Source organism: Gouania willdenowi, chromosome 18, assembly GCF_900634775.1.
Source record: "Gouania willdenowi chromosome 18, fGouWil2.1, whole genome shotgun sequence".
Taxonomy (NCBI): Eukaryota; Metazoa; Chordata; class Actinopteri; order Blenniiformes; family Gobiesocidae; genus Gouania; species Gouania willdenowi.
Window position 1 is genome coordinate 22931884 of NC_041061.1, and position 26048 is coordinate 22957931.

The 26048-nt window shown below is 44.3% G+C and overlaps 1 protein-coding gene across 1 annotated transcript; it reads left to right on the forward strand.

Annotated features, from left to right (window-relative positions):
• Positions 1-811: 811 nt before the first annotated feature.
• LOC114480178 (secretory phospholipase A2 receptor-like) lies at positions 812-22135 on the forward strand. The gene is made up of 3 exons (XM_028474074.1): positions 812-863; positions 21324-21683; positions 21777-22135. The coding sequence occupies exons 1-3, from the start codon at positions 827-829 to the stop codon at positions 22133-22135; spliced, it is 756 nt and encodes a 251-aa protein (XP_028329875.1). The 5' UTR covers positions 812-826.
• The last annotated feature ends 3913 nt before the right edge of the window (positions 22136-26048 follow it).

The following is a 26048-nucleotide window of genomic DNA, read 5'->3' on the forward strand; positions in this document are numbered from 1 at the left end:
GTCAATTATCTGGATCTCTTTTGGACGAAAGTTCTGATCTGAAAACGTGACAAAGACAGAGAACAGTTATTTTTAAAGCTAACTACTGTAGTTAAAGGTGTTGCATCTTGTGGTGTGGATGACGATGACAAAAAGGGGATGTGAAAGTAGTCATTGGGACAACTGATATGTAAATAATAGGCAGTTTATTAATACAATCAGAGTCCTGAACAAGTAACAAAAAATGAGACCTGTGAGATCACTGCATACTCTGCCTGGTCAGGGAAAACGAACCGTATATCTCCAACAAAAACATAACTCCAAAAATTGCTCATTACCCTACAGGGAATCAGTTTACTCTGGACAATATGACAGAAGAAACGGTTTATCAATCAAATTGGTACTTGAACCAAAATACAAGCCTGTCTAGCTCCGGCAGATAATGTATACTAACGTAATTATGGCATACATCTGGTATCCTGTCTATGGAATCAGTATGTCTTACTGCACACACAGAACAGCAGAATAAACATCCTTCAAATAACTAATCCTTTGCTGACAACAACAGTAGAGAGGATAAAATGAGGCACTGAAAAAGGTCTGATCAGATTATTGGTCGACACTTTTCAGTCAAGAAGAAAATTACATAATGACTAATATATTTTCCACAGGGCAAACCACAGAGGAATTAGCATTTCATTTGATTAAGGTCATTCCAAACAAATCTTTGCTCGTCCTTGTTTAAAGGTGACCTTGGGCAACAAGAAAAAACAAGTAGTGAATTTGTTTAAATTGTGCCCTAATATAAACACAATCTAGAGTGAAACAATCCACTGAGCAGATCAGGATGGCGAGGATCTTACTGGCTCTCATGTGTCTTTCAGGTTAGTAGTCAATTATTTGGTTCAGAAAGTTATGATATGAAGACCTAAAAGTGGCAAAAACAATAAGCAGTTATTATAACTGACTATAACTATTTAAAAGGTTTACAGACTGAATGACAGCTTTTGAGGAAAACTATTGTAAACAAGTTTGTTCTACTGGACCTGTGGGTTTGGCAACAAGTTGGAGCTATCTTGCTGTTAAAGGTTGAAGATAAAATTTATTTTCTGAAATCTCATAAATGTTGAAGAATATTAAAAAAAGGAGCAGGTTGTAATAGTACCATTAAAAAAAAATGATTATGGTTTAAAGCTCCTAAATATTTGTGAGTATTTGCTATTCTTAGATGCTTGTAATGTGCCTGTAATTTCAGCATCACATGTTGTTTTAACAATGAATGATAGTGTTTAACTGCATGAATTGATGAATATAATCGAGACATTACCAGATAAAATGATTTCCAATCTCTGATTCTTTCTGCAACCTTGCACAAAATGTCCTATGTCTATCACACAATGTTTTTCTATTAAGTTGAAGAGAAATGTTTGCTGATAAACATGAGATCACAAATCTGAAATCAGTCTGTATGGTGTTAGATGGTAACGTAAGCCACCTTATAAGGGCTGGATTTGGTATCAGATATACTCCGATCCATTTTGGGGATAAATTAATCTATTTGCCCGTCATCCTTCCAATATTTTGAACGTTCCAACAAAGACGCAGTGATCCACTTTAACATGTGTTTTTGTCTGCAGTTAAATTAGCACATTTTTATATATGCTGACCTTTAGCAATTAAGGTCCTGAGTGCTTCTTTTTTAATAATTATGAAGTGGTGTTATGGTGGTTTTAGATGAGGATGCAAAGTCAATATGGACTGTTTAGGGAACTCTGACTAAGAGATGATCAGGCCTGGGAGAGATAATAGTTCTGGAATTAACCATTTCTATCCCTCCTTTGTTACAATTAAGGTTTAAATATATATTGTACATAATTATTTTAAAACAAATATAATAAGTACAGAACTACCAGAGAGAGACCAAGGAACCAATTCATTGTTATCCCATAATCACTAAACAAGATCCCATCACCCCAGGTATGCAGTCTGTTACTTTCCTTATTTTCCAACTGACCACTGCCCCAAAGACGTACACACCAACTGGGAAGAAGCTGGGTCAGTATTTTGCTATCTTAATATTTCCCACAAGATAAACCCTAATTCTAAGCCTAACCCGAACCCTAACCTTAAATGGAATCAGATTTCTCCCTTTGGTTGTTTGGCTTTAATGCTTTCATTTTGGACGAGAGTCGGCTGCTGTGTTTTCTGTGCGCTTTGGGCTTTTTTTTTTTCTCTCAGCTGAACGTACGGACGTGTGGCACGGGGAGGCACAATCACACACACACACACACACACACACACACACACAGAGAGAGAGAGAGAGAGAGAGAGACACACCCACACACAGAGAGAGAGAGCCACACCCACACACAGAGCGAAAGAGCCACACCCATACACACAGAGAGAGAGCCACACCCACACACACGGAGAGAGAGAGAGCCACACCCACACAGAGAGAGAGAGAGAGAGGTAGCGCCCCTCATTGGCCTACAGAATAGTGCTAAGCCATTACAACACAGACACTATTTTTATTTTTATTCTAAATTTTATTTGATTTCATGTTTGATATATCTGGGGTCCGCTCTAAAATGACTATGAGCAACACACACTCAAACACACACACAGATGAATACAGTATTTCATTTTATTTTATTTTAATATTACTGTTATCATCATTATCGTAGAACGTGGTGACGTATCGATCATTTCCTGTTTACGCTCTACCGCTGCTTGCAGCGCTCTACTACTGTGTTCTGCTAACTCTAATCAAACTTGTTGTCATTGATATTTTAGCCTTGAAAACACTTGTTTTCATTTTTTACCGTAGAGTTAAACGTACGAAGGTTAAGTAAAAAGCAATCTCGCCTCTTATAGTCAGTGTAATCTCCTTTAAACTTCCTTTTGTCCTTAGCTTAGCTTAGCTTAAATTTAGCACCTATGGCTTCTCTCTCCTCCCCTCCGCTCTCCTGCCTGGTGTGTCAGATGTTTAGTTACTCCTCGTCCTCCTTTAGGGACAATGGTAGTTGCATAAAGTGTAGCGTACTGTTAGATATGGAGGCGAGGATCAACAATCTGGAGAAGCGGTTCCGCACCCCTGATACCAAAACCGAAGCTAGCAAGCTGGACCTAGCCGGTGCGGACCATGCTAGCTCTAGCTTAGCCTCCCCCCCGGCCAGCAATGACTGGGTTACTGTCCGTGGTAAGCATAGTTGAAGGTCAAAAAGCCACTCGGGACACCACCATGTTCACGTCTCAAACAGGTTCTCCCCCCTCCGTGAGGACAACACACTCACCGGGGAACAAACTCTGATAATTGGCGACTCCATAGTGAGAAACGTGAAGCTAGCAAAGTCAGCGGGCATCGTGAGGTGCATCCCAGGGGCCAGAGCGGGTGACATAGAATCAAATCTAAAGTTGCTGGCAAAGAGTAATCGTAAGTTTGATAGGATAGTCCTCCATGTCGGCACTAATGACTCCCGACGTCGTCAGTCGGAAGCAACCAAAGTGAACATTGAATCAGTTTGTGCTTATGCTAAAACAATGTCGGACTCCGTAATTTTCTCTGGTCCCTTACCAAATCTGACCAGTGATGACATGTATAGCCGCATGTCATCATTTAACCGCTGGCTATCGAGGTGGTGTCCAGAAAACGAGGTGGGCTTCATTGATAATTGGAGATCCTTCTGGGGAAAACCGAACCTGATAGGAAGAGATGGAATCCATCCTACTTTGGAGGGAGCATCTCTACTATCAGAAAACATGGCACAGTCACTGTTATGACATCTCATGAATGAGACCATGTTACAGAGGTGGAGTCCTCCACGCCCCTCTGCGCTTGCCTTAGGACAGTTTCCCTCCCATTGCTACTATGATAGCTGTGTTCATCGCCATGGCAACTGTTGTGATGGTGATGAATATTATTTTATGGAGACGATGTCTGTCCCCCGACCCATATTTCACAATGATTTTAACATAAAATCAAATAAAAGAGCTATCAATTACAAAAATCTGAAAAAATTTAAAATCTCAAATCTAGAAACACCAAAACATAAAACCATTAGATGTGCTCTATTAAATATTAGATCACTGAGATCCAAATCTCTACTCGTAAATGACCTTATCTCAGAAAATAACTTTGATTTATTCTGTTTAACTGAAACATGGCTGTATCAAGATGAATATGTTAGTTTAAATGAAGCCACTCCTCCCAGTCATTTAAATACTCATATGCCACGAGACATAGGCCGTGGAGGTGGTGTAGCAGCTATTTATCATTCCTCTCTCCTAATCTATCCTAAACCAAAGGCCAATTACACTTCCTTTGAAAGCCTGGTTCTAAATTTATCTCATACCAAATCAAAAACCTGCCAGCCAGTCTTATTTGCGATAATTTACCGTCCTCCAGGCCCTTATTCTGAATTTCTATCAGAATTCTCTGAGTTTATATCAAACTTAGTCCTCAGTTCTGATAAAATACTGATAGTAGGAGATTTTAATATCCATGTGGACAAAGATAGTGATAGCCTGAGCTCAGCCTTTATGTCCCTAATAGACTCAGTTGGTTTTTTTCAAACTATTAATGAAGCTACTCATCATTTAAATCATACTCTTGATCTTGTTCTAACATATGGCCTTGATATTAATGAACTAAAAGTCTACCCTGAAAATCCTCTGCTATCAGATCACTTTTTAATATCTTTTAACATTATCCTAGAGGATCTCGCACTGTGCAATAAAATAGTTACGAGTAGAAATCTGTCCAATAGTGCTGTGGCTAAATTTAAAGAGGCCATTCCTGCTGCCTTAAACTCAGTGCACCATCCAATAAATAACTATGATATTAATTATAACCCCTCTCAACTGGATCTGCTTGTCGATAGCTTTGCTAGTCTACTAAAATCCACCTTGGACTCAATTGCCCCATTGAGGGAAAAAACTATTAAACGTCAGAGGAAAGCTTCGTGGTTTAGCTCTGAAACTCACACACTCAAACAACCCGTAAATTAGAGAGAATGTGGCGCTCCAATAAAACAGAGGAGTCACGAATACTCTGGCAAGAAAGCCATAGTAAATACATGACAGCCTTACGACATAGTCGATCTACATACTATTCCTCACTAATTGAAGAAAATAAAAATAATCCGAGGTACCTTTTCAGCACTGTAGCCTGGCTAACACAAAGTCAGAGCTCTATTGAGCCCATGATTCCTCTAGCCCTCAGCTGTGAGGACTTTATGACATTTTTTAACGATAAAATTCATAAGATTAGAGATAAAATTAGCCACTCCCTGCCTTCACCTGGGCCTGCTGTACCATTAAATGTAAATAGGCCTAACCTAAACTGTTTCACACATATAGGACTTCAGGAACTTAACTCTATTATTTCATCCTCCAAACCATCGACCTGCCTTTCAGATCCGATCCCAACTAAGCTGTTTAAAGAAGTTATTCCCCTAGTCTGCCCATCTTTGTTGGAGACAATAAATATATCCCTATCAATAGGCTACGTGCCACAGTCCTTTAAAGTAGCTGTAATCAAACCCCTTCTCAAAAAACCTACTCTTGATTCCAGCACTTTAGCAAACTACAGGACTATATCTAATCTTCCTTTTATTTCAAAGATTCTTGAGAAAGTTGTGGCGGCTCAGCTCTGTGAATTTCTTCAAAACAACAGCCTGTTCGAGGACTTCCAGTCAGGTTTTAGAGCTCAACACAGCACAGAGACTGCTTTAGTTAAAGTAACTAATGATCTACTCTGGGCTTCAGATGAAGGACGACTCTCAGTGCTGGTCTTATTAGATCTTAGTGCAGCTTTTGACACTATAGATCACTATATTCTACTAGAGAGATTAGAGAAATTACTTGGAATCACAGGGACTGCCCTAAACTGGTTTAAGTCCTACCTATCTGATAGGTACCAGTTTGTACACGTGAATAATAGGTCTTCTGTGTACACTAAAGTAAGCTACGGGGTTCCTCAGGGCTCTGTGCTAGGTCCAATCCTCTTCTGTATCTATATGCTCCCCCTTGGTAATGTTATGAGAAAATACTCTGTTAACTTTCACTGCTATGCTGATGATACCCAACTGTATGTATCAATGAAGCCAGGTGAGACAAATCAGCTATCTAAACTTGAGGCCTGTCTAAAGGACATTAGGGCCTGGATGGACCAAAATTTTCTTCTTCTCAACTCAGACAAGACTGAGGTCATTGTACTGGGCCCACGACACCTTAGAGAAACCTATGCTAGCCTAACTGCCCTAGATGGCATTACTCTGGCACGAAGCACAACTGTTAGAAATCTTGGGGTTCTATTTGATCAGGATTTATCCTTCAACTCTCACATAAAACAAACTTCAAGAACTGCCTTCTTTCATCTCCGTAACATTGCTAAAATCAGATCTATCCTGTCTCAGGGCGACGCCGAAAAACTAGTCCATGCTTTTGTTACCTCTAGACTGGATTATTGTAATTCTCTTTTAGCTGGCTGCCCGAGCAAGTCGCTTAAGACACTTCAGCTGGTTCGAAATGCTGCAGCACGTGTACTGACTAAAACTAGGAGAAGAGATCACATTACTCCTGTATTAGCCTCTCTGCATTGCTTCCCATAAAAAATAGAATAGAATTCAAGATTCTTCTTCTCACTTATAAAGCCCTAAATGGACAGGCACCAGTCTATCTCAAGGAGCTTGTAGTGCCATACAATCCCCCCAGAACACTACGCTCTCAAAATGCTGGACTACTCGTTGTTCCATTTGTCTCTAAAAGTAGTATAGGAGGAAGAGCTTTCAGTTTTCAGGCCCCACTTCTCTGGAACCATCTACCAACCATGGTTCGGGGGGCAGACACCCTCTCTACCTTTAAGGTTAGGCTCAAAACATTCCTCTTTGGTAAAGCTTTTAGTTAGGAACCAGCTCATAGCTCATAATTAAGATGCAATAGGCATAGACTGCCGGGGGGGGGGGGGGGGGGGTCTGGCATGCTCGGTTGGAGAGAGGTTGGAGAGGGCGTTACGAGAGAGGTCATTTAGGCTAGAGAGGGACCGGAGAGGGTCCCATTCCTCTCTCAAACACTCCCTCTATGTCTGCTTCTTCCCTTGTGTGTTTGCTCCTGTACTCCTTCTGGCTTTTGTCGTGCAGGTCCGTGGGATCCTCAGTGTGGAGTTACAGAGTCTCAGCGGCTCTGTCTCCACCCTCTCCTCTGCACACACCCAACACAGCATAACGTGGATGGCTGTTCATCATAGGAATGGGATCCACACAAGGTTCCTGCTGCTTAACAGAAGGTTTTCCTTGCCGCCATGATGAATTCATGTTGGGTGTGGGATACATATGTATGTGTATATACGTATATATGCATATGTGTGTATCCATAAAATGAAGAGTCCGTCCTTAAGACTGCTCTACTGTAAAGTGCCTTGAGATACCATTGGTTATGATTTGGCGCTATACAACGAAAGATTGATTGATTATCATTTTTTATTATTTTATTGTTAGTTTCTGTTGGCTTTGCGGTTGTCCCTGAAGAAATGACATCTTCAATGAAAGCTCTTAATGAATGAAATCACCTCCAACTCTTATGCTAATGAAATGTCAACATCATACAAAGGACCAAGCTTCAGAACGAAATCGACTATCAAAGGACTCAACTCTCCCATTCAGCAAAGCAATGCTGCAACGAAATAACTCGCTCAGTCCCAAGTCAACTCTTCATCGTCTATGGAATGGGCCGCATGCCAATGCTGGGATTAACACATCCTGCCCCATCATCAAAGACTGAGAACCTGTGGGCGTCGGAGTTGGTTGGACACTCCCCCACCAATGAGTTGCGGGTTAAACGCCACGATAACTGCCTGAATGATGGGCAGCAACTGTAGACTGATCACACGTCTGCTGGAACATCTTCACCAAAAAAGACACTGTTTCAAAAGCCACGAGGATACCAAGCCATAAGAAGTCCACCACAGGCTTTGGTGGTAGTGCTATATCACTTTAGCCTTGAACTTTGGCATGGGGGGGGACAACTAGCAAATAGCCAACAAGCTTCTCCTTCGATAGGACAATACTAACCCGTCTATTTTCTGACTGTGCACTAGATTATTTTGTTTTCATTTATTCTCTCACACGCTTTGAGATACACTTAAAAGAAGGTGTGCTCTAAGCAGACAGACCTGACATACAGTCACACACTCACGTTCATAACTATGAGCTGAAACACAGGACCACCATAACTTCACACAGAACCCTTCTGTTTGCCACATGAGACCATGTGTGCCCATCATTTATTTTTGCTTTTATTCATTATGTTGCTCATTTATTTACACTGCTTTTGCCTTTATGAAAAAAAAAAAAAAAAAAACAACAACAAAAGGGAAGAAAATAGTGTTACTAATAGGTTTGTTTTTGTTTGCTTTTCTTTCCTTTTATTTTGTTGTTGAGGGGAGACCCCCACAATGCAAGATATGGTTACATCCGTTGAAGAAAGAGCCCTCTGTTGCCTCAGCTTTTGGAGCTGAAGTTTTTAATTTTTTATTCTTTTATTGGCCGTGATTTTTTTGAGCTCACACGTTTTTTTTCTTCTTTGTTATTTCTGAACGATTCTTTTTTTACTCTTGTTTTTACTCAATTTCAGGAAAATTGAGACGGAGATTGAGGACTGCAGCCTCAACCAAGTTTACATTTTGACATTTTTGACCGATACCCTCGTAAACAATCTGTACCTTACCCTTTTGAAGCTGCTTGCGACAGACAGCCTAGTTCAACATTCATCGTTTTCATTTTGGCGCGCCTCCTCCTTACCGCGTCGGACTGTCTTGCCGGCCCGAAGCCACTCGACAGCAGGGGGGGTACCAAATTTTTCCTGAGAAAACTGTCCCATTAGTTGCTATGAGTACATAGACAATTACTCTTCAAACAAGAAGTCCTGGTTTAATGTGCAGAAAAAGGATTTACCTTGCTAGGGGAAGCGCTCTTTGGGGGATAGTGGTCCACCTGATTTGATACATGCTTGGTAACCAAATACCATTCTGAACAAATTTCTACGTTCTCTTAGAGTGAGGGTTATTAGAGGTTGCGTGCTCCAGTTAAAGTTGAATAATATTAGAGGTGCCCAATAAAGTCCTGGCAGTTGTGCGAGATTTTCCCTCGGTAGCAGACCGAGGTTGAGTTATTCCCAAGCCCTGCATTTTTTAGGGGTAGTGGTTGAGTTTCCTGCTGATTCAGAGGTTTTTCTTAAATTTCTGGAGACGGACAGCGGTCGAGTTTCCCCCGGTTGCGGACCGGGGTTGAGTTATTCCCAAGCCCTTCATTTTTTAGGGGTAGTGGTTGAGTTTCCTGCTGATTCAGAGGTTTTCTTAAATTTCTGGAGACGGACAGCGGTTGAGTTTGGTTATTAGTGCACGGCCGTGCCATTTCTGCCTGATCAGCAGATAGCAGACTGTCAGTACTACCATGGGCAATAATCTAAGTGTAGACTCCGCCAAGACAAAAGTAAAAAGGAGCGTACCTCTTATGAATCAGATGATACCAGTGAAAAGCAATTAATTAACGCTAAAAGGTTGCCAAGCATGGGGGACAAAAAGAGCTCATTGACCCAGAGAGAGGAGGTGGACTGGCTATCGCCACTGGTGGGTTAGATGAGGCCTATATTCTACTTAGACACTATGCAGCGAAACCTTGTGAATGCATGGACGTGAAAATTGAGGCATGAATGTGTGCGGTGCATGAATGACTGAATGATGACACGTTACGTATGCCTGAGAGAACCGCGTTGTGAGTGCGAATGTGCCGTGGACGTGTCATTGAGTGATTGACCGATGAATGGCTGTTTGACTACACATGTTCCTCTGTTTCACCTTCCTTTCCTCCTGGGTTTTGATGCACTAGATCTTCTCCCTGCTTTTGCCAATTATGTAGTGGGGTATACAGATCTCACTGCTGCTTGTTAATAGAATTATGGTTTTAGGCCTTGGGCCTTCTAAAAAGTTTACCAGGTTTTAAAGGTTATTTTTCTGGGTGTTTAAAAAAACACCAAACGACGTTTTTAATATATAATACCACTTTCAGTGGAATGACTGGTTTTGACCTTGACTGACCTTACTGTTCATGTTTAGTGTCCATGTTTTTGTTGTTGTATGTGTATACTCGTTGTTGTGTACACTTGTCTATGTCTTCGTCTTAGTTGTTGTGATTGTGTTGTTTTTTCCAATATACAGGTCGCTGGCTGTATACTCAAAGGAGACGAATCAAATCCAACTACAGAAAAGGGATATTTTAAATTATTCATTTAAGTCTTAATGTTTTCCTCTCTTTCTGTTTCTGAGTGTTCCCGAAGAGAAAATGCCACCGCCTTTTCGACTCCGATCCTGCCTCCTTCAGCCGTCATGCCTGGTCACTGCTTCTTATGATGAGGATGAGAATTAAAGGGAAGTATTGTCCATAATTATAACTGGGAAGCAAAGGGGAAATAGATTGAAATAGACACGTGACAATATGACATATTGTGGATGTTCTAACATAATATCTATTCCAGAGACTACAGAGACTTCCAATCCAACTGCGAAAGTGGGGACCGATCTTCAAATTTCCAAAGGGAGCGTACAGTTGACCCTGGCTTTGACCTTTATGGCTGAGGAGGAGGAGGTCGAGGAGGCTGGAGGGCACAAAAGCAGGCGGACACAAGAGAGAGGAAAACGGAGACAGATCAAAAATGATCAGATAAGTGATTTTCCAATGATATTTATCATATGGTTTTAAGAATCCAAATGCATTCTTATGTAAAAAAAAAAAAAAGGGAAGGGAGAGGGCCAACGTCCCTCTGATTTTTGATTTATATTTTATCATAGGAAAATAATATACCTCAAAACCCTCCAACCATTTTCTTCTTGTTCCACCAGCACTTAGCGTGCAAGACCATAAAACACCTTCACTGGGTTTAGACACTTTTAAGAGTAAAATTTAGTGTTCTCAACATTGGATTGGTGGCCCAATCTGGGTCGCCTGAGATTTAAAAAGGGTCCTCCTGAAATTCTTGATAATTGATTGATAGTTTAAAGTTAAGTAACTTCCAAGCATTTAAGGAAGCTCTCCAAACCGTGCTAGGGCTCGTCACTCCTACGAATGGGATAAACACAGAGAGCAAAAGACAACATGATTGTTCGACTCAACTTAACTTTAATTCTGTCTAACCTTAAAGGGCCAATAATCTTGCTTAACTCTGGTTCAGACACAGAATAGGAGACACTTTTGCCACCATTTTACCTTCAAAATTAAGTAAATTACATCTCAAATAATAATTATGAGGGAAAATAATGAAATAAATGAACTGACAAATTCAGCTCTATAAAATAATTAGGTTATTTTATTAGGTGTGGAGTGTTAACATTATTCAGAATAAATAAAGGATAGAATAAGATTCCTCCTTCATAAATAAGAGATAGCAAAGAAAAATAAAACACACAATTTAAATAAATAAATAACATTATTTATTTATTTGGTTAAACTTATTTAGCTTTCTCACATCTCCATGTCTCCCAATTGTATGTATTCATCTTGAGAAGACATGTAGTCACACTCCACACTTCTCCATCTGACTTGCATGTCCTTGTAAACAGTGGTTCTCAAATTGTTGCTTCTCACCAGGTATCATCGTACCACTGGTAGTAGACGTACCACAGTTTGAGAATCACTGCAACTCCAGCTATGCTTCTCCTTGCTCCAGGAAAGGAGAATCGAATTAATACTTCCTGCTTTTCTTTCAGCCTCATATTTTCCCACTCACGTGTGAATGGGCTACAGATAACATTGAGGTAGGCATGGCTAAAAGCTCACTAACCCACACCTAACCATTGTGTGATTGTGCAGCAGCACCTTTTAGGATCTGAAAAGCTCTCAGATCCTGACCTCTGACCTGTCTCTGCCTTCCTGGAAGCTATAACTGAGCACCAGAGCCATACTAACTATTCATTTAGTTAGTTAACTAACCCTAACACCCCTACTCTTTAAACTTTTTTTTAATTTAATTTAATTTAATTTTATTTAATTTTATTTTATTTTGTTTTATTTTGTTTTGTTTTTGCTCCTCTGGCTCCTGGCCTCCAAGGGGGCAATCAAGGACACTGGGCTTGAACCAATGAATGCAAGTGTTGATCCTGATGTGAATGTTTCCTTTTACAGCGATACTAATGCTAGCAGAAATAAACGTTGGATAGACGACATCGCCCTGCACGACACTTTAGCTGCGACCAATGTTACTCATCCGTTTTTCACGAACAGCTGGTACCAATACGCGCACTATCAAGCTAAAAGTAGGAGCCTATCCAACTGTCATGTTTGCTCTTACATGCCTGTGTCGTCAACACACCCCCGCTTAACCGCGATACCAATGGATGCTTCCGACTCCTTTTGTTATTTGTCTTACTCTAACTTTGGCATGGGGGACCCCAACCATTGTTATAAACAGCCAGTAAAAAAAACTGGCTACACTACGCGATGAGACATCTTCCACTATGTACGTAGATTACACGTGATCCACACTTTTCCCTTCTGTTTCGCCAGAAATGGAACTCATAAACTAGGCCAGATTCCCGGTCACAATTGCAATTATACCCTGGGTCCTGAATGCGACACCGCACATAATTCGCACACGTGCCCACGTTCATACACCCGGGACTAATGGCACGTTTAATTTAGCAAACGGTTTTTGACTATGCTCAACTATTCCCCTTTTGTCACAACGAAAATGCGAATCCCACACTCCTTTGGGCTTTAATCCACACGACGCGATCTGGGGCACGGACGTTCCCCCCGAACATAAACTGTGGACGACAGGCCAGAAAGTTACTTATTCGCTGTTTCCCTGGGCTGGTGTGGGCAAAACACTGCTGCGCGTCGAAACCTTAGACTACAGGTTTAAGTCCTTCTTTAACCTGTCATTTTTGGCCCTTACTGGCCTTTCGGGGGAAATCACGAATATACGCTTAATGGTCCTACAAAATAGAATGGTCCTAGACCTACAGACCGTGACCAAAGGAGGCGGTTGCGCAATGGTAGGTGCATCTTGTTGCAGTTTTTATCCCGAATAATACCGCCGACGGTCAGATTATCGCACAGGCAGTCAAAAACATTTCCAGGCTACTCGACGCCATGAACAAAGACCGCCACGTGTTATGACGGTGTCAGTATCGTTTGTCCTACAGACCACGAGAGGTTGAGCTACAATTCCACTAACTTTTTTTGAGTACGTTTTATGTGTTTTAGGCTGTGCTAAGGTTAAACATTTTCACTAACTAATTTTGCCTTTTTTTGTGTTGGACTTTGTCCAAAAAGGGTGGATTGTCGGGGCAAAAATTGTAGTTATGTTTATTAACATATTTACTCATAGACCTTATTCTTTTTAAGGCTTTAAGTTGAGACTTTTCATTTCTGCTGTCTCATGTTTTCTGCTCTCTTCTCGAGGTCACCTTCCCAAAACACATCTTATCCCTCAGACACGGAGGCATCACACAGTCACATGCCTACACACACTCACATAGTCACACATACACACCCAATACACATCCATTCATACACACAAACACCATACACGCACACACCTCCAACACTCACGACAATCAGGAGATACCAGAGAACTGGTTGTTTTGACCTAAAGAAAAAACTCTCTTTTCACCCTCTTCTTTCACCTCCACCCTGTCCTCTTTATCTCCTGAAGGGAGGAGGGAGGGGGACTGAGAGGGAATATACGTGATGAGTTAGAACTGTGCCACTCGATCATTGGATGTCCGCCCGGGCGGTCACTAATTTTGTCCATCTTTGTACCCTTTTTTATTTAGTTTTATAATACACCTTTTTTATAAAATCATCGATGCCTCGCCTGGACTCCATTACTCAACCAGAGCAATAAATCATGTCTTCAAATGAGGTCAACCGCAAATTTGCCGTGACAAACCCAACAAGACCCACATGAACAAGCATTAAGGGACAGCGGGAAGAAAAAAACGTCCCCTATTTTATAGGAAGAAATCACCCTCTAACTAACGATTGAGGGAATCAATGAAACAAACAAGGTGATTTAGCGTAACATGGGACTTTAATGGAAACCTATCCGCTGAGCTGTTGTTTCGCAGCATTTACGCATCCAGTGGAAATCCAGGGTGACAAAGAATATTATTGTCAGTACATTCCGCGGTCAGGAGCTCTTGGCGGCTGAACACAACGGTGTGAAAAACAATACCTGCCCATTTCGATGCCTGAATAAAACCACTGGAACACAAATGAAACATAGGAAATCTATCTATAAATGCAAGAAAGGTCTTGTGTGTGTGTGTGTGTGTGTGTGTGTGTGTGTGTGTGTGTGTGTGTGTGTGTGTGTGTGTGCGTGCGTGCGTGCGTGCATGCGTGTAGCAAATATCTACCCGACGGTAGATATTACATTACAGAAAAATACGCCAAACGAAAAAATACAATCTCTATTGTCTTCCAAAATAATGTTTTTGTTACTTTAGTTATCTTACAAGGGATTTAAAACTGAAGGTTAGCCACAGGTGTAGGAAAGTTGATGGTAAGTAGAGGTTGTAGGAGCTGAAGTAGAAAAGTGGGTTTTTGCACAATAATCAATTGTTTTATCATCATTTTATTTGACGTTAATGTCATTACTCATCAACATTTTATTTTTTTAAAGCTACAATGAGCCATTGCAAAAGAGTCAAAGAGCCATATGAGGCTCCAGATTCTTAAATGGACTATTCCTGTGACCGGAAGAGGTGAGGAGGAGAAGAAAGCAATATAGCTGCCTATGTGAGGGTTTGAAACAGCTGACTCAGCTGATAGTTGAGAGTTTACTTTTCTGTGGCGCAGAGCGAGCGGTCACAATCAGTTCCATTTTTAGTAGCCGTTATACTGCCTCGTATCGCTTTTTTGGGATGATCTGACGCAGTAGCGGAACAAATCAGAGCCGGGCCAGGGGCGGGGCTAATGACCGGGCCCTTTAAAGCCAAATAATAAAGCTCATGATAACATCATTTTACAACATACACATGCCCACAACAGCGGGGCTTACAAGCTTCAGCACTACGGAGAGTGACTATGTCATTTTTAAAGTCCATCAAACGGACATGAAGTATCACAAAACTAGAGAACAACAAAAACATTAGGATGGTCACTAACACACATTCAAAGCATCTCAGCACCACGGATAGGGACCGCTTTATTTTGACACCCACTTTAACCATTTCAACTCAGAGCCTGTATCAGTCGCTATAAAGTTTAGTAAAACTGGCACAGCTGCAATATGAAGTACTATAGACCGACTCACCTCTATTTGAAGGGCATACGGCGAGCCTTGCACTGCGTTAACTCGTCCACGATGCCATTTTTATTGCTCTCTCATCCTGTATGGACATCATGGCAAGTCCACTCAGTCTCTCCTGTCCCACTATGCTCCTCAACTGGTTTATTATGTTGTGTAATCAAGCCAGTATGGTGACAAGTGTGAAGCTTAGCTATAATGGTGGTGGCTGTGGACAGAGGGAATGAGTGAGTGACAATACCTATAGCAGGTATTTGGGATTAACGTGTCTAAAGTTAAGCCCAGTATGAGTTTAATCCCACATCCCAAGGCATGTCAGTGCATCGTAGGCCAGTATATGTGCAAAAACCGCTACCGCAAACCCAGGCCCGCAGATGCAGCCAGGCCAGCAGAAAAAGCAGGTCGAGCAGCCCCCAGATGCCCCTGAGATCCCAAGCCGAGAAGCAGCCACCGCCCCCCACACACACATCCGAGGAAGCCCCAAGCAGCCGAGCACCCAGCACATCCCGCCACCAACCCCAACCTCCAACCACAAGGCCCCCCGCCAGCATCCCACCTCCCCCACCCACCCACACCCAAGCACCCAACCCCCCGAGGGGAGGGCCCAGAGAGCCACCCCGCCCGAGACCCCAGCAGAGGAGCCAAGGCCCACGCCCAGCAGACGGCCAGAGCCTCGCCGAATGGGCAGCCGGTGGGTGCCCGCCGGTGGGGCCAGAGCCAGCAGGGACCGAACCACAGGCCAGAAGGGCCTGGAACGGAAGCAGCTCCGAGAGCAGCACCCCAAGGGACGATGACCATGCCCATAGTCGCCGAGGGCACCAAGGGGATGCTACAAGTTGCCCCGCCGGCCCCCAGGCGCACCGACCGAGCACCCCAGAGCGCGCCAAATTGACTTCCCTTGATGCCACCTGTGCAATGAGCCCTAGACAGCCCCCCCACCCCCACCACCCCCCACACCAAAGGGCCCAGCCACACCGCGAAGCCCGGCTCACAGGGCGCCGCCCAAGCATGGCATGTCAGGGCGCGGTCCGCACCACCTTCCCCGGAAGACCCCGCCAGGACCAGCCCAGCCAGCCGGCAGTCTGGTATCAGCCCGGCCCGTCCGCATGGCGGGCCACCAGAGAGGATAGATGGCGCTGACGGACAAGCAGGCACTGCGGGCCCCAGGCACTCCCCGAACCATGCCAGCCACACGGAGCACGGCCGGAGCGACCTGTCTCACCACGCCAGCGGCACCCACAGATAAAGGGAACCAGGCCAAGGCGCCCATACCGGCCGGCGGAGCAACCCACCGCAACACCCCGCCACCCAACAACCCAGGACGCAAGCGCCGCCCCCAAGAGTAGCCACCACCAGCGCCACCCCCACCCCAGACCCCCCTCTCTGAAGCCATGAACCTCACCACCCCAGGACTTTATACGAGCCAATCCCCAAGCCACCCACCCTGCGCAGCAATGCCTGCCCCCAAGCAAAGGCAACAGCCCCCCCACCAGCATCCCGGGCTGACAGCAGCCCCCTATGCCAAACCCAACCGGAGAGCAGGCGCAGAGCGAAGGCGGGGGGGAACAAGACAGGGCGACAGAGAGCAAGAGGAAAGAGTGGCAGAGAAACACGCAGGCCCCCAGCCCCAAGAGCCACCCAGACATGCACGGAGGGGGCAGGAGAGCAACACCAAACCGCCCAGGGACCACAAGAGCACCCGAAAAGGGACGCACGCCCGCGCATAGGCACCCAAAACACCCCAGCAACCCACTCAAGCCACCCAGGTCAAGGCCACCCCACAAGTCCATGGAGGTCCAGGACTACAGTTAGATCAGTGTGTTGTTAAAGAGTGGTGCTGGCAGTTGCTTGCAGGCTAGATAATCAGGCTAAAAACGAAAATTCAAGATTCAATGCAATGAGTAAAGGAGTCCAACGCTCCTCAAAGCAGGTTATTTTATTTTTTCTGAGAGCAGACATCTTTTCCATGGAAATAAATTCTATGAGGAGATTTCGCCATCAGTTTATGCTTAACAATTTTTTATCTTTCTAATTCACTAATATTGTTTTTTTTGCTATGGCGAGTGCTGCAAGGATGGATTGCGACTGGTTTGCTGGAATATCAAGCATAGTCAGGTCTCCGAACAGACATAGATTTGGAGATAGAGGAATCCTGCAGTCCAAAATGGAGGACAGTTTTTCAGTGATTAGAAACCAAATCTGTGGAACTGGCGAACAAAGCCATACGGCATGTAAATATGAATCAGCTGTTCCCTGGGTGCACTGAGAGCAGATGTCTCTTACGGAGAAGCCCATTTTATGCATTTTCTGTTGAGTAATGTGGGATCTGTGGAGGACCTTGTATTGAATTATCTGAAGATTTGTGGTTTTATTCATCTTACAAGTATTGAGAGTTCAGCTTCCCATTTAGCGATTGGTAAGTGATTAGAGTTAGTGTTCAAGAGTGCTCTGTATATTTTTGAGAGTTTTTTTTTGTTTTTGTTGAGAATTTATTCATATATAGGGCCAGTTCTGGAGGTTGCAAGGTGATTAGATCTATTGCCGTATTTTTTTTAATTGTCTCTGTTACTTGTAAGTATTGAAGAAAATTACTTTTTTTTATATTGAATGTTTGGGTTAGATTGTTATATGTCCTGAGCTTATCATTTTCAAAGAGGTCTTGGAGATGAATAATTCCACTCTCTTCCCATGTTTTTAGATAGAGCGGTGTTTTTCTGTTTCTAAAGTCAAGGTTGTGCCAGATTGGAGACAGCATGCTAGTTTTTAATTGAACATTTGTAATGTCCAGGGCTTTCCACCACGCAGTCAGGGTGGAGGCAATCAGTGGGTTTTTAAAGCAGTTATGAGGTTTGAGGGTCGCAGTGATAAAAGGGAGATCAGAGAGTTTAATATGTTTGCAGTCTAGCTGTTCTATTTCTAGCCAGGTGTTGTGGTATTCTTTTGGTTTTAGCCATTCTGTTAAATATAAAATTTGGTTTGCTAAGTAATAATTCGTGAAATTAGGGGCTTCCAACCCTCCCTATCTTTTATTTTTTTTGAAGGGTTGAAAGGCTTATTTCGGGTTTTTTATTCCTAGCATAGAATTTTGTAATTGCAGAATTTAATCTTTTGAACCATTGTGTTGGTGGTTTTGTTGCCCCCTTGGAATGACCACTCCTGATCATTGGTTTGGCAGCCTTCTTTATTTTTCTTCCGTTGGAGTTCACAATACAAGATTCGCACCGTCCGTTGAACACTTTTTTTCTACCCTTCTTCTTCGCTTCTTTTTCCTACAATGACGTCACTTCCCCTTAACGGCCAGTCAGAAAATAAATATTTGTTATTAAAAATCAAAATAGCATGAGAATGACCTTAGTGACATTTAAACTATAAGATTAAGGAAAATGTAATAAATAAAATAAAATAGAAATATATATTCAGGTTGCAACACCCTCCCCCACTAAAAATAAAATGGTGCTAAACATTTTCTCCCCTTAACAGTAGAACATCTGGTAGAAGGTGAATAAACAGGTAATTATCACACACATCACATATTACAGGATAGTTAAGCTGTACTATTTCAAGAGTCAGTTGTCTCATCATGCAAAAATGTCTCATGGCTGTAATACAAGACCCCAAAGTCCATCAGTATTGCTGGGTGAATCCTCCATGGAAGTATTGGTGGGCCACCCAAATCTTCACAAATAGGACAAGGAAAATACCATATTTACCCAATCTCATGTGAAAACACATGTTAAGGCCATACAACCTTAAAAGCTCTATTATATGTGCGTGCAGTTTCTTTTACTACTGTAAATGCTACACTACAATGTAACTAATAAAACTTATTACTATAATACCCCCCATTTCTGCACTCATTAAGTAAATAAATATGTAGACACCTGTTTCGATATTATCTAATGTGTGTCCATTACCATACCACCACAAACTAGAACTTGTCTTTAAATTTAACTATAACTAATTAAATTCCCTAGGCCTGCACCTGATATCTAATTATGGTGAAAAAGGATACATGACTGATGGTCTGGTCGACAACTCCCATCCGTTGTCTGACGACTCTCCCACACCGACATGGCAAGTTTTGAGAGGCTGGAAGGTTGGCTGGCCGAGCTGGTCATAGGTATAGACACGCTTGGGCTGTCGGACTCTCCTCGACCGTTCCTTCCACGTTTCAGTCCCACTCTGCTCACCCTCAGATTCAACAGCTGGAGCTCCAGTGCGTCTCTCTCCACTTTCCTCTTAGGGATGCTCCTCGGAAGCGAAGGCTTCTTCAAATACCTCTCTAGATGTCTCATTCCTGGGGCAGAACTCTTCCGCTTCTGCATCGAGGGGTGGAGTAGCATGCCTGACAGCTGTCCACATGTAACACTCCTCTTCACTAGACCTATCTGAATCTGTCAAATCGTGCTGTGGTGTTTGTTGTTTTCTCGTTCTCAGTTTGGCTTTGTTTAACTTTTTTCCCTCTTTCAGATTGGACTCATCACCGGTTCTTCAATCAGGTAGGGGCACGGGAGGAGTAGATGTCAGTGTAAAACCCGTGTTCTCCCTGTTCCCTGTAATGGCTCAACCACATACACTGGACTGTTGGGATATTTCCTTTCCTTGACAACGTGGATCATGTCTTCCCAGTAACTGCGCAACTTTCCGGTGCCTCCCCTGGGTGTAAGATTTCTTACCAGAACATGGTCACCTGGCTCAAGAGTAGTACTCCACGTATGCTGATTGTAATGTTCCCGTCCCTTTTTGGGACTTTTTCTCATATTCTGCATTGCAATGGCATAGGCCTCTCACATGACTTCCTTCCACTTCTCTGCATAGCCAGTCCATGACTGGTCACCCTCTTTTCTTTGTCTGGGAAACAACAGATCAACAGGTAATATTGGTTCCGGCCAAAGAGCCAAAAAAAAAAGGAGAAAATCCGGTCGCTTCATGCACTGTGGAATTGTAAGCATGCACTACTTTGTTGAGGTTGTCCTTCCACCTGGATTTCTGAGACTCCTCAAGTGCCCGCAGCATACCTAGTAGTGTTTGATTAAAGCGCTCTGCTGAATTTCCTTGTGGATGGTATGGGGAGGTGCGTGAGTGGCAAATACCACAGTAGCTTTGGAGTTTTCGGAACAAGGTGTTTTCAAACTCCCTTCCCTGATCATGGTGTATCCTGCTTGGAAAACCAAAACACATGATAAAGTCATCAAACAGTTTCTTGGCTGCAGTCAATCCAGACTTGTCTTTAGTTGCATATGCTTGTGCATATATTACGTCATACACGGACACTTGTTTTCAGCAACAAAAAAGTGGTTTTGGAGTTGTCAGGGCAAAAATTGTTAGTTATGTTTATTAACATATTTACTCATAGACCTTATTCTTTTTAAGGCTTTAAGTTGAGACTTTTCATTTCTGCTGTCTCATGTTTTCTGCTCTCTTCTCCAGGTCAGCTTCCCAAAACACATCTTATCCCTCAGACACAGAGGCATCACACAGTCACATGCCTACACACACTCACATAGTCACACATACACACCCAATACACATCCATTCATACACACAAACACCATACACGCACACACCTCCAACACTCACGACAATCAGGAGATACCAGAGAACTGGTTGTTTTGACCTAAAGAAGAAACTGTCTCTTTTCACCCTCTTCTTTCACCTCCACCCTGTCCTCTTTATCTCCTGGGGGGAGGAGGGAGGGGGACTGAGGGGGAATATATGTGATGAGTTAGAACTGTGCCACTCGATCATCGGACGTCCGCCCGGGGCGGTCACTAATTTTGTCCATCTTTGTACTCCTTTTTATTTAGTTTTATAATAAACCTTTTTTATAAAATCATCAATGCCTCGCCTGGACTCCATCACTCAACCAGAGCAATAAATCATGTCTCCAAATGAAGTCAACCGCAAATTTGCCGTGACAGAGTTTAGTTACTCTTTAAAGAAACTTTGGTCCTTTGTTGTCATACATTAAGTCAGACTTCTTCAATCCCCTGCATGTACATTGTGCTTCCACATTCATTAAAGTGTCTATTTCTCCACAGGGTGGTCTTACTCCACATGCCTACAGTACCACTATGTTGCTGATCAAAAGACTTGGACTGAAGCTCAGACCTACTGCAGGCAGACTTATGCAGACCTGGCCACAATTGGAAACAAAGAGCAGAACGACCAGCTTCTAGACACCATTACATCAGCTGGTCAGAGCTCAGAGGTCTGGATGGGTCTGTACAGCACAATCGACTGGAGATGGTCAGATGGATTCTCAGGAGTCGGTGCTAACTATAGTAACTGGAGAAGTGATCAACCTGACTTTTATTCAGCTAATGAGTTTTGTGTTTTAGCAACATCTGTATGGCTTGACGTGCTTTGTTCAGCTAAGCGGCGTTTTGTTTGTTACAATGGTGAGAATATGAAAAATCAAATCTTCATTTCTATAAAATATAATCATAGTGTAAGAATACTCCTCTCTAAAACCCTAATGATTGTCTCAACAGGGTCACAGTTGGATCCCGAGGTTTTTTTTGTGAATTTGTATAAAACTTGGCCAGTCGCACAGCAATACTGTCGAGAAAATTATGTGGACCTGGTGACTGAGACAAATAACAAAGTGGTGGAAAAGATTAACAGTGAGACAGGGGGCTCAAAGGGATGGATTGGGCTACACAGAGCTCCAAACTTTTTCTGGTCTGATGGAAGCAACTTCACCTTCACCAACTGGGACAGTGTTCATAATAAGCTCAACTCCATGAAAGTTATCTGTGCTGTGACATCATCAACCAAGGGGGGAAAATGGAAGTTTTTATCCTGTGAAGAAAAACTGCCATTTGTTTGCTACAGTATACCTCATGGTTAGTGGGATAATGATAATCATGAAATGAAACTGGGAAAGTGTTTTATAAATTAGGCAAATACTGCCTAACATTTTTTACCCTAATCCAAAACATTATTAGTGAAAAGGAGGAACTATTATTGGGAAGATGTTGGACAATCTAGACGTGGATATAAAAGAGGAAATGGTGTCTAAACAAAAGTACTTTTATTAAAAAAAACGAAACTATTCAAATTACAAAGCAAACATAAGGAAAAGTAGAAACCAAAGCTACCTAAATAACTGACTAATTGACCTTGATGACAATCCAATCACAATGCAGTAAACATGCCGAGTGCAAACACTTCTTTAAATGGTGAGGGAAGACAATCAGTACACACGGCCCACCTGAGTGGAAACACAAGGGACTAAACACAAACACAGTCTACTTAACAAAACAGGGTGTGTGGAAACACACAGACATGAACCACACACACAGACAACCAACTAAATACCAAAAAAATAACTGAAAACTAAATAAAACCAGGCTCACTGACAAAATGGAAACTCATAGAAAATAAAAAACTAATAGGGTTTGAACCTAAAACCTTCTCGACACAGAGTGTGCCACTTATAAAACTAGATATAAATAATTGCAAAACAAACACAGAAGATAGGTGTACAACTGATACAACTTTTTACTTCTTGTACGATACAACTAAAGTTTTAATCATAGTTTTTGTCGACTACATTTTTTAAAATGACAATGGTAAATGGACTTGATTAATATAGTGCTTTATCACTACTCTGGAGTAGTCTCAAAGCGCTTCACATTATCAGGGAATTCACACATTCACACACCAATAGGACTGAGCTGCCAAAAAATGCACCACACACCAATACCCAACCCTTGGGGGGCTGGATGGTGGGGCTGGGGGTGGAGGGGGCCGCCACCTGTGTTACTATGTAATGGCGTGGGGGCGGCCCTCCCACCTCTAGTTGCCCTACTAATCCCTCCAATTTTAATCGCATCTCAACATGTCACCCCCCGGAGGGTGTATCATCCTTTACACCCTCCGGCCTATTACACCACATACACATAAATCCACAGAGGCTGGAGGGGGAGCACCGCTCCCCTCCATCCCCCTTCTTTTAATTACACCCCATACATTCACCAAACACACACATTCACACAGGGGATCGGGAAGTGCCTCTCCATTGGGGAATGGAGAGGCACCATAACAGGGTGGTGGGTTGGTACACATATTTGGGCCTCTCCGGTGGGGGCCTGGCCCCTCTGTTGGTGGCTGGGCCACTGCATAGAGCAAAAGCACATCAAGATGGTGCGGTCGGGCGTGGCGGTGGGTCTCGGGGGGGCTTTGCCGGGGTCTCTCCTTGCGGGGTCTTTCCGGGCTGTGTCGGCCGGGTGGGGCGCGGGGGTGCCTCTCCCCCTTGGGTGTGGCTTGGCGCTTGCTTTGTCTCCTGGTGGCCTTGGGGGCGGGCCCCGCGGTGTGCGGGCCCGGGGCGGCCTGCCTCGCCGGTTTGGGGGGTGGGTGTGCTGGGGGGGTGCTGGTGTCCTCGCCGGGGTTGGGGCGGGGTTGCTTGGCGCCTCGGGGTGATGCTGTTTACTGGGGGGCGGCGCTAGCTGTTCCGGTGGTGGAGGTTGCTGTCGGCCGCCTGGTGGGTCTATCCTGCCGTTTGCGGACTGGTGGGTGGGTCCGGGGCATCTTTGGCTGGGGGCTGCTGTCCCGCACTTGATGTGTGCCATTGGGGTGCCTCCGTCCCCGCGGTGGGGATCGCCGGTTGCTCGCGGGCCGGCGGGGGGCGCTGCTCCGTGGCTGGCGCTGTCCGGGGGGCGGCGGGCCCTGGGCTGCTGGCCGTGGGCTGTCCGGGGCTGTGCGGTCCTGCTGGGCCGTGGCCGGGTCCCGGGCGGGGGTGGGGAGTGCGTCCCGGGGGGCTTGGCCCGGGGGCTTGCCCTTGGGGGGTCCTGGTCCCGGGGGGTGCTCCTGGGGCCCGGGGTGCTTGGCCTGCTGGCCGGGCCGGTCCTGGCGGGGGTCTTTCGGGGCGGGTGGCGCGTGCCGCGCCCTTGCGTACCTACTGGTACGGCCCCTGCTTGGGCAGTGCCCCGTGAGGTAGGGTGTCGGGGGCCGGAATAGGGGGCCACATCCCGGCGGGGCGGTCTGGCTTGGCCCTTGGAGGGGGCCCTGGCTTTAAAAAAAAAAAAAAAAAAAGAACTGAAGCTCGTGGCGCGGGCGGCATCAGTGAAGGGTGATCTGGGGCGCCGTGGGGGGCTAGGTTGGGGTGCCTGGGGGCCGGCGGGGAGACTCCCAGCGGCCCCCTGGTGCCTTATGCGGCTTGGGGTGTGGTCGTCCTCCCTGGGCGGGCTGCTCCTGGTGCTGCATCCGTTCCGGGTCCTTCTGGCCTGGGGTCGGGCCCCTGCTGGCTCTGGGCTCGCCGGCGGGTGCCCACTGGCTGCCTGTTCGGCGCGGTTCTGGTCGTCTGCTGGGTGTGGGCTTCGGCTCCTCCGCTGGGGCCTCGGGCAGGGAGTTCTCGGGGCCCTCCCCTCGGGGGGTTGGGCGCGGGGGTGGGGTGGGGGGGTGGGGGGGGTCGATGGGGTGGGGGGTCTGGGGGTTGGGGGTGGGATCGGTGGCGTGGTGCGCTGGGTCCTTGGCTCCTTGGGGCTTTCTCGGGTGTGTATGGGGGGGCGATGGCTGCCTCTCGGCTTGGGATCTTGGGGGCGTTCGGGGGACTGCTTGGCCGTGGGGTGGTCGCCGGGGGCCCTTAGGCTGCCTGCTCTTGCTGCTGGCCTGACTGCTTCTTCGGGCCCGGGGGCGGCTCTTGGGTTTTGCAGTGGCGGTACTTGGAAATACATTTGTCATGGATGCACTGGCCTTGGGCTGTGGGATAACACTCATACTGGGCTCAACCTTAGACACGTTGTTCCCAAATACCTGTTTTATGGAATTTCCACTCACCTCTTCCTCTGTTCACAGCCACCACCATTATTCCTAAACCACACACTGGTCACCAAACTGGCTTGACAACACAACAATAAACACAATATACACAACCACAATTTCACATCGCATCACTTAAAACTATTCCTCACCCATTCCATATCCTATCTTGTATCCCTCTTCCCTGCTAACTTCCCCACCCCCCTCCAACCCCTCACCTTGGTGTAACACTGCCCTCTCTTTTTTACATCCTCCCTTTAATAAAGTATTTCTTACACTTCCCTAGGGAGGGCTGGTGACGGTCACAATTATGCAATGAAATAAATAAATTTATTTAATTGCAATAATAAAATATGCATTGCTGTCAAAAGATTGCACTTCTTGTAGTGTTAACCTTCGAAAGCATGTGCAGACAAGAAAAAAAAAAAAAAAAAAAAAAAAAAAAAAAAAAAAAAAAAAAAAAAAAAAGAAAAAAAAAGGACTGAGCTGCCATGCAAGGCACTAGTCGACCACTGGGAGCAACTTAGGGTTCAGTTCTTGCCCAAGGACACTTTGTGAGACTGGAATCGAACCTTCAACCTCTCAATCAGAAGCCGACCCCTCTACTACCTGAGCCCCGGTCGCCCAAATGTCAAAAGCTAGACTATGGCTAACTAAAATAAATACATGTGAACAAAAACTACATTAAAATGTATCAATATTTTTGTTAGTTTATAAAAATGTAACTATAATTTCATCACATGGAACGAAATCCAATCAGAACTCATGTGATTATATGATTTCACGCATTGATCACATCAAATACGTCATTGAATTTAAAAACATTAAATCAGGTTGATCAATGACAACTGAAACTTGAAAAAATGTATAAACTCCTAAGCTTTATATTTAGGTCTATTATTTCTGTAACAGATTTAGTCGACTAAAATCTTAATATCATTTATTGACTAAAACTATATCTAAAATAATCCTGATAACTTCATTTTGACTGAAACTATGCT

Coding starts and splice junctions, on each gene's coding strand:
- LOC114480178 (XM_028474074.1), top strand. CDS start 827: ATGGCGAGGATCTTACTGGCTCTCATGTGTCTTTCAG. Junction 864..21,323: donor GGCTCTCATGTGTCTTTCAG/GTTAGTAGTCAA, acceptor ATTTCTCCACAG/GGTGGTCTTACTCCACATGC. Junction 21,684..21,776: donor GCGTTTTGTTTGTTACAATG/GTGAGAATATGA, acceptor TTGTCTCAACAG/GGTCACAGTTGGATCCCGAG.